Raw genomic sequence first — 9,165 nt, forward strand, 5'->3', positions numbered from 1 at the left:
GGTTTGATTCCACCAAGCAGCATTTTTTATAGTTTGTATATGTAATTTAATATTTTGCAAAAAATACATCATTGCACAACCAGTTTGTTCCCACTATTAAGTGAAACCATATATAGCTAGAGCAGTTTTGTTGCCTCAATCACATTTGTTGTAATTGTTGTCAGATGTCATGGCAATATTAACCCTATACTGCAACAGAATGAATAATGTGGAGAAAACTTTAGAGCATGATAGTAGTTGCACGGCTCACAACGATTTTAAAATGTTTCCAATAAGCATGTATTGCCATGATTTCGGCCATATTGCAATGCTTTTTGGCCATGGCGAGTATTCGGGTTCCATTGTCAAAATCAGATTATGATGATAGTTTCAATGCAAAAGATGAACTTCCAAAAGGAAACACATAGATTATTGCATAACACATGTGTAACAATACAGGTCTAGCAATTAATTTTTACACCCGGAATGCACAAAACTTATATAGCACTTAGCATAGATTGGGACTATGTAATACAGGACTAACACTTAGCATAGACTGCGTGCATACATGATTCTTGCCATACTTATTCATTAACCATTTTATGCTTGAGTACCTTATTTACGCCACAGCTGGAGGAGGAATGAAAGTAACGGGGTGCAACATAAGGCTTGTTGCCTTACTGGCAACTATTCCTACAGCCTCCCACATCTGGACATCCTTAGGCTCCATTCCCTTAGGAAGCGTCCAATCGAAGTGGTAGAGAAGACTTGCCAGTGCAAGCTCTATGTTGGCCAGCCCAAGGTTGACGCCTGGGCACATACGACGGCCAGCACCAAATGGGATGAACTCAAAGTTAGTCCCTCGGAAATCTAGGTTGTTAGTCTCGAACCGTTCTGGCTTAAACTCCTCAGCATCGTCCCAGTACAGAGGATCCCTGCCAATCGCCCATACGTTCACGAACACGGCTGTGCCCTTGGGGATATCGTAGCCCATGACTTGACAGGCCTCGCGACACTGACGTGGGATCAGAAGTGGTGAGGTAGGATGCAGCCTGAGGGTTTCTTTGAACACTAGCTTGAGGAAGCTGATCCCGGACTTGGCGATGTCATCCTCGGTGATGATGCTCTTCCCTTTGAAGGCTTCTCGCACCTCAGCCTGTGCCCTGGCCATCGCAGCCGGCGACCGGATCAGTTCGGTCATGGCCCAGTTCAGCGTGGTCGAGGAGGTGTCGCTGCCCGCAGCTAACATGTCCTAGAAGAAACATTTGTGCATGCACAGGTATATTCATCAGCTTCCTAGCTTGATTAGTTCCGGCTGGATGAGGAGGGGAACTGGGAAGGTGGTGATACGAGAGTGAGGAAACTTACAAACATGAGAGCGATGATGGTTTCATTTGTGAGCGGGATGGGCATGCTTCCATCCTTCTGGAGCCTGAGCAGCAGACTAACGAAGCTCTCGTGGGCTGTCTTGTCGCCGCACTCCATGGCTTCCTTGGCCTCCTGGATGATCTGCTTGAGTATGCGATCGAACCTTCGGCGGCACGCGAGACCCTTGCGTGGTGCCGTGCCGAGCATCTGCATGATCCTGGAAGAAGGGTAGAGGTCGGCGATGGTTATCCCCGACGCCAGTTGAGTCGCCGTGTGGACGGCGTCAAGGTACTCGTCCTGGTACTTGCACCGGCTGCCGACGCACTCCCTCAAGAAGGCGTCATTGATGAGCTTGGAGACCGCCGTGGAGAAGTCCACCGCGGTGCCGGCAGCGGCGGACGCGGCCATGCCCTGCAGGAACCGCGCCACCTCCTCCTGGCGGATGTGCTTGAAGGACTGCACCCGGGTGGTGGTGAGCATCTCTTGCACGACGATCTTGCGGAGCTGGCGCCACCGCTCGCCGTAGGGCGAGAGTATCAGGTCGGTGCCCCCGTAGGCGACCGTCGCGAAGGTGGCCGGGGTGAACCGGTCGGCGAAGCTGGTGTCGTGCACCTTCAGGATCGCCTGCGCGGCCTCCACCGACGACGCCACCAGCGCGGGCACCTCGCCGAGGCGGAGCGTCATGAGCGGGCCGTGCTTCTTCGCGAGCTCGCGCAGGATCCGGAAGAGCAGCGGGCTGCTGACGAGGTGGTGAAGGCTGCCGATCACCGGCAGCATCCACGGGCCGGGAGGCAGGTTGAGCTTCGGCTTCGCGGCGAGGGAAGGCCTGATGAGCCTCCAGGAGAGGGCGACGAGCACCACGGCGACGGCGACGGCGAGGAGCACCTTGTCCTCCATCGTGCCGGTTCTCTAGCTAGTACTGTCCGACATGGCGCTGGCGTTGGCTTGATTTATAGGACATCTCAGTACATCATCAGCCAATTGTTATTGTGGTGGAAAACACGACGGCGGCTCGATCAGCTTACGTTTGTTTTTTCGTCACACATGCTTTGACGAACAGTGCCATCGCGCGCGTGGAGCTCAGTTTTCAGCACATGTGTTCGTCCTCCGAGGACTGTCGACCTTCTTCGCGCAATGAAACCAAATACGTCCACATCTAGAGATGAAAATTATTATTTGGAGTTGAACTCTGACCCTTCCGTATGTTGCTTTCATTATCTCTAGCCGCCAGCATATATATATATGGATGGGAGATCGGGAGCGGACAGGGTGTGTTCACAGCCCTGCTGGCCAGCGCCAGATCATCAAGACGGCTGTTCAAAAATACAAGTCCAACTTTATTTTAGAGTTCGATCTTTAAAATTTCCAGGTTAAATTTGCAGGCTCTTTGTTACCATCCTCGCTGAACACCCCTTACTTCAACCTTAATTAACTTCTGCATCTGATAAATCATGAATAGCTACGTGTATCGATTGGGCCGTTGGTCAAATGAAGAAACAAGATTGTCCCTTGTCCACATCTTTGACTCGTGGATTGGTATTGGACTAGCTAGTATAATAAGCTATTGCTTTTCCCAGGCTGATACCGCCACCAAACTCATGTAGGACTCCGGTGCTGCAAAGCCGCCGTACTGACTTGCTGCACACCCAGCCAGGTCGCCATCTGACTGTACGTCCGCACCTGGCAGCATATAGATGCGAAGTCAAATCCCGTTTGCGCGACCTTTTCTTCCGCGGCCCGTGAGGAAATTGATGGAAATTTGTAAACTTGACCAAAGATGTTGAAATGCGCATCCAGTTGGTTTTGGGACGCGAAAAATCTATGATAATTAGCTTCCAGTTGTAATACTCTGTGCACAAGGATGCAGCCGGAATTTCTCTAACCTGTAAATATTTTTTTCGGTAAATATGGCGAGGAATCACCGTATATGGAACTGGTTGCAGCAGCAGGCCAAAATAATTAAGCTCTCCGCCACCAAGCTCAAGAACCACTTCATCTGCGTCACTCATCACCGCAAGATCGAGCTGCCTACAATCGAGCTTGAGCTCAACGCCACCCACAATGAGCCTGAGCTCCTGTGCCGTCGTTGATCAAGGCACCGGTGATGCAAATTGAGGCCGAGGCAGCTCTCAAGAGATTAGAGCCTTGCTAAGTATGGCTCCGATTCTCAACTCTAGTTCAGGGTTGAATGGAGCCAGCAAAATAGGTCAACTCCGTAAACTAGCATAGCCCAATTTTATGGAGTTGGTGGAGTCCCAATTTATTTCCGTGGAGCATTTCTTTTCCGACTCCAGAATTTAAAAAATGAACCTAAATATAGAGTTAGGTCTTAATTACCTACAACTACCACTGATTACACGCTAAAATATTTCACTTCTCTATTCTCACCCAGGGCCATATACTGAGTACTGACAGGTGTAAGGTGTGCACCTGTTCAGAGCCCCAAAGATTAAGGGCCTCCAAATCTATCTTTAGTACTAATTTCCACACTTGATTAGCAAGATATTACAAGACCCAATAAATAGTAAAACAAAAAACCTAGAAGAACGATCTGTACGTGAGATGTGAACTCTTAGCCTATCCCGTACATCATGATGCCTTATTTTCTCCATTAGCTGCTCAACCTTTTTTTTGGAGTGGAAGGTAGGAATTCTATTAAACTGTGATTCAAAATGTTTACATCCAAGAATACAATAGGAGCACCAAGCCAAAGATGACGGCCAGGTCCAAGAGTACAAGCATGCTTAGCAAGATAACGAGCCTCCCAATTGAACTCCCTACCTTCATGTGCAAATCGCACACAATTAAAATTGGGCGCTTTAATTTGTTTCAGAGCCCGTAAAACCTTCTGTACCTGAGCCTCCAATTTCTGGATACGGCCCTGTTCTCACGGCCTGCCAAGCCCACAGGCACTAGCGACTTGGTGGCCGCCGGCCGCGAGTGGGGAGGCACACAGCGACTCTTCACATTCAGCCGACCAAGCACGATGGCGACACGCTGTGATTAGCGGCTTTAGAGCGAGGGCAGGCCCGAGCTCGAAGCGGGGCCGCCGCGAGCTGCTGTCGTGCCGTCCCGGGGCTGCCGCTGCAAACTGCACCGGCCGGTGAGTCCATCGGAATCAAGCATGACTGCAGCGGCAGTTCAGCACTCACGGCTTCACTCCTTCCCATCTAATGTTCTAATTCACTAATGCAGAGTGAAGCGAGCTGGAGAACTGGTTCACTGCATGCGCTGGTTTGTGATTTTGTGGATTGGAGGTAGGCACGTGTTAGCACGTGGATAGCTATGGTGGATGATTGTCTGGACAGATTATTTTTGGATTTGAAAATTTGGTTTCAATTTTACTGCAAACAGTAAATGTTTTTTCAAATCTGCTTGAACCATGGTGTTGTATAAAACTTATGCAACAAAAAATGCAGTATGAATATATTTTGTTTTCCGAATATTTTTTTAAAAAAAATCAACATTCAAATATAGTGCTCAACAGTTTTAACATACATCGTCAACAATTTGGATAGACTACTTCAACGTTTTTATATATAAAATGTTGATCGTGTTTATTTGAAGTGCTGAACTAAGTTTGAATAAATGATGATTCTAGTAGTTTAAGACACTATTAAGTGTATTGGCCTTTTTTATAAACCACTATTTGGTTTGATATTTAATTTGGAACATTTAGCAAAAACAATGAATCATTGGCACACTAGAGAAAAAGAACCTGCCACCGGCGGACACGTTGACTGTCATGTGCTCGTAAACGCTGTTGGCAATGTGTGGCTGCCTAGCAGTGTATTGAACTTACCCGACCCGTTGCTCTTCCTGCTACGCTGCCTGCATGCGATTGAGTAATGGGCTGATGCAGGGGCAGGCCTATTAAATTTATTAAATTTAAGGGTATTCAACTGAATACCTACTATTTTTTATCAAAAAAACCTTATATATAATGTATCCACCGCCGGCCCACACAGGCACACTCAGCCCAAAATCTGTCATCCAGACCGGCGCCCCTTCCCAGCCTCCCGTCTCCCGATTCCCCGGCGCCGCGCCGTCTCCTGTGCCCGTCTTGCCCTAGCCGACGACTCGCCAGCCGCCGCCTTGCGCCCCACCCAGCCGTCTTGCCCCAGCGCTGCCTGGCCAGCGGCCGGCTTCCGGCCGTCCGGCGCTCGTCATTTACCTAACAACCTGTTGTCGTGCAGCTTGATGTGGCAGATTAATTGGAAGTAGTAGATCTTAAATTCCTCCTGAACATCTATAACTGAACCCAAAAAGCCCATGGAAAAGCTTTCAGTTTCTGACATTCTAGCCTGTCGTGAAAGCATGACATGTTTGTTAGCTGAAACCTTGGGGGTCCACTCACACTGTGACATGCAGGTGATCAACCATGGAGTGCCGGGGCAGGTGATAGGCAAGATGATGAGCAGTGCGGAGGAGTTCTTCGGGCTCCGCAGAGGAGGAGAAGATGGTGCACTACTCCACCGACAGCAAGAAGCTTCCACGGTTCCACACAAGCATCGGCAACGACCAGGAGAAGCTTCTCTACTGGAGGGACGGCCTAAGCTTGGCTGCTACCCCTTCGAGCTATTCAGGCACCAGTGGCCTCAAAAGCCAGCCAGACTCAGGTAACTTTGTAGTTGCCGCTTGTGATGCCAGACGTACTCCTGAGCTCGTGTCGTGGCAAATCGACGGTTGCTGAGGAATTCTGACTCATGCAGGGCGGCGTTGGAGGCGTTCACGACGGCGGTGAGGGCGGTGGCGCTGCGCCTGCTGCGGCTCACCGCGGCAGGGCTGGGGCTCGACGAGGGCCACTTCGAAGGGGAGCTCAGCGCGGGGCCGGTGATCATGAACGTGAACCACTACGTGCCGTGCCCGGACCCGAGCCTGACGATGGGCCTGGCGCCGCACACCGTCCTCGCGGACAACGGCGTCCGCGGCCTGCAGGCTGCTGCTCCTGCTGGGAACGGCGTTGCCTGCCCCTTGGCCAGCCCTACTCTGGGGATTGGGCCTCATTTTGGACCTAAACTAAAGGTGGTTTTGGATTTTACTGGGCCATGATTAGGGCCACGGCCCGGGTGGCCCTAGGCGCAGGTCCGTCTAGGGGTGGTAAACGGTCTTAAGCTTTAGAACCGGACTCCAATACGATCGGACTCTAATCTTATACAGTTTTAAACTAAAAATATAATAATATAATATAAAGATCAAATTGGATTGCGAAAAGATTATTAGAACAATGCTCCTGGATCCGTCCCTATCAGCGACGAGTTGAAGGCCGGCCAGCCGGCGTTGGTGGCGCGCGCGGCGGCTATATATGCAGATGCGCGCGGCAGCTATACATGCAGAACGCAACAATCTCAGCCTTACGTATCTGATCGCACGGCTAAAGCATAGCCAAGGGGTGGACGTTATTTCATTTACCGTCCACCCCCGGACGGAATTTGGTCTACCGACCATCCTGGCCGTCGCCGTGCGCGCTTCGAGCCACCGCCGGCCAGAGCGCCGCCGCATCTCGGCTGACTTCCGCATGAAACAGGGCCGTCCTGGAGCGTTCTCTTCTCAGGGACGTGGCCACCCGCGGCTGATGCCCACAGGGAAGGCGTCGTCGTTGTCGTCTGCTGTCGCGTGCAGCAGCAGGCTGATCCGATCCTGGCCGGCGACACGCGGCCCCAGACACCTCCGCGGCATGTTTAACAGGTCAGGCAGGGAACGAGCATGATGATGGTCACGGAGCCGGAGCTCTAGCTGCACTTGTTCTATTCATCATTGTCTCATTGATGTATCATCTATTCAGCCATCAGCCCCAATCAGCAACTACAACAATTTATCCCCAAAAAGAGCGCCACCACAACTTATAACTGTAAAGAGAGGATGATAAACGAGAGCTCCAATTACGCTTCATCAACAAGCTAGGAATTGAACTGGCACCTTAAAAAACCTGGCCTAACTAGCTAATACTAGTGCTAATTACTGGCTCAAAAGGTTGCGGAAAGAAGCTAGGAGCGGCTCGGTCAGCAGTAGACATTGCCCCACGCAGGTGAACACCGGCTGCTGCTGCAACGACGGCTCCATCACGGCGGCATCCTGATGAGCCGGAGCACTGACGGGCGCGCGCGGCCTCCACAGCCTGCTCAGGAACGCATCGCTGTCGCGAACCTCCCTCCAGCGGCGCCTCATGACGCGGGAGGTGCGCCCGTGGACGGCCCGGCTCATCTCCCTCCAGCGACCGCCGTGGCGGACGTAAAGACGCGCGAGGTCGTCGTCGTCGCGGGCGGTGAAAGGCCGGTGGTACACGTCGCGGGCGAGGTGGTTGCGCCACCTGCCGCGGCACTCCCTCGACGATCGCCCCGGCACCATGCGCGCCGCCACGCGGCGCCAGTGGCGGAAGCCGTGCTCCCTGGCGAGACGCTCCAGGCGCGCATCCTCCTCAGGCGTCCACGCCGGCGGCGGCCGGATGCGGAGGACCGGCGCTGCCGAGGGCGCCGAGACGGCGGTGGCGGAGCCCATCGCAAGTGGACGCACGCTTGCTTGCTTGTCGTCCTAGAACCACAGCAACTCAGTCCCACCAACTTTGCGAGCGAATCAACTGTGCGCCGGCGGTTGCGGGTCGGGCAGGATCGGAGCCTCGGAGGAGGCCGGCAATAAATAAAGTAGAGAGCCCACGGCTGCGCATCCATGGTCTCGGAGTCGGTCTATCGGTGCTGCATCGATTCCATGGCTCTCTCGGATTACGCCTTGTGATCTGATTACAATGCATCCGCGATCTCCTCGGAATGTTCAGATTTGATAGATTTCTTTGGTGGCGATCTGATTATAATTCCTATTGATCGAGCGGCCACCGGCTATGGTATACATACGGGTTGAGCTAAGCGATGCTCGCCGCTGGCCAATTCATGACGACCTCACCGTGGAGTCCGCCGCACTGTTCCAGCGTGAACGTGCTCCAACCTTCATCGGATTCGTCAGAGCCTCAGAGGAGACGACGCCACCGGCAACGAGAGTCGCGAGGATTCCGAAGGAACAGGAGGCAGGACGCAGCCCAGCGCTGGAGCAGAGCCCGTCGAGACCTAGGGTTGGAGCTGGCTGTACAGTGGCAGAGGCGTCCCGGCGGCAGTGCAGTGAGCGCGGCCATCTCATCGCCGATGGCACGCACGACTGATACGGAGGCGATGCGCTCGTCGTCAGAAGATGAAGAGAGGTAGAGCGGGAGTCTGGATGGGTGAATCGCGGCTGCACGTGCATCCAACAGACGTGAGCGACCTAAGGGGTGGACGGTATTTCATTTACCGTCCAGCTCCTGATGGTATTTGGTCTACCGACCACCCTGACCGTCGCCATGCGTGCTCCAAGCCATCGCCGCCGCATCTAGGCTGGCTGCCGCGTGGACCGGGGCTGTCCTGGAGGGTCCTTCTCTCCTGAATGTGACCGCCCGCGGCTGAGACCCTCAGGGTCGGCGTGGCGCCGGGCTTGTCGAGGGCCGGCTGTCCGATCCTGGCCGGCGGCGGCGGCACGCGGATAACGGCCTGCCAGGAGCCGTGTCTTGGGACGCCTCCATGTTGATGTCCTCCGATCGAACATCGATCTCACCGGTTCTTGGATGCGGTGACGATTACTTCACTAGTGGCCTACAAATTCCGACCTGTGCTTTGATAATGCGGAGCTCTCCTCCGTCGCCGCGGCTGCCACTAACTAAACCACCTCCATGCCGGCACACACCACCAAATTCTCCCTGACGTGGTCTGTTCACAGCGACCAGCAGGCGCCACTCCTTGAGCGCCGCTCCGGCCATGTCGTCCCAGGCAGCGTGCAGCGCAGGCGGGCGGCTGC

At 53.3% G+C, this 9,165-nt stretch overlaps 3 protein-coding genes across 3 annotated transcripts; 1 reads left to right on the forward strand and 2 right to left on the reverse strand.

Annotated features, from left to right (window-relative positions):
• Nucleotides 1-382: 382 nt before the first annotated feature.
• Nucleotides 383-2,254, reverse strand: LOC112899203 (ent-isokaurene C2/C3-hydroxylase-like). Its single transcript, XM_025967611.1, has 2 exons — nucleotides 1,348-2,254; nucleotides 383-1,231 (listed from the first exon to the last, which is right to left on the reverse strand). The coding sequence occupies exons 1-2, from the start codon at nucleotides 2,242-2,244 to the stop codon at nucleotides 599-601; spliced, it is 1,530 nt and encodes a 509-aa protein (XP_025823396.1). The 5' UTR covers nucleotides 2,245-2,254; the 3' UTR covers nucleotides 383-598.
• Nucleotides 2,255-5,712: 3,458 nt separating this feature from the next.
• LOC112897707 (2'-deoxymugineic-acid 2'-dioxygenase-like) lies at nucleotides 5,713-6,399 on the forward strand. Its single transcript, XM_025966101.1, has 2 exons — nucleotides 5,713-5,966; nucleotides 6,060-6,399. The coding sequence occupies exons 1-2, from the start codon at nucleotides 5,713-5,715 to the stop codon at nucleotides 6,397-6,399; spliced, it is 594 nt and encodes a 197-aa protein (XP_025821886.1).
• A 906-nt stretch (nucleotides 6,400-7,305) lies between these two features.
• On the reverse strand, nucleotides 7,306-7,845 carry LOC112897717 (transcription factor MYB73-like). The gene has a single exon (XM_025966109.1). The coding sequence runs from the start codon at nucleotides 7,843-7,845 to the stop codon at nucleotides 7,306-7,308; it is 540 nt and encodes a 179-aa protein (XP_025821894.1).
• Nucleotides 7,846-9,165: the final 1,320 nt, after the last annotated feature.

This window comes from Panicum hallii, chromosome 1 (genome assembly GCF_002211085.1).
Source record: "Panicum hallii strain FIL2 chromosome 1, PHallii_v3.1, whole genome shotgun sequence".
Taxonomy (NCBI): domain Eukaryota; kingdom Viridiplantae; phylum Streptophyta; class Magnoliopsida; order Poales; family Poaceae; genus Panicum; species Panicum hallii.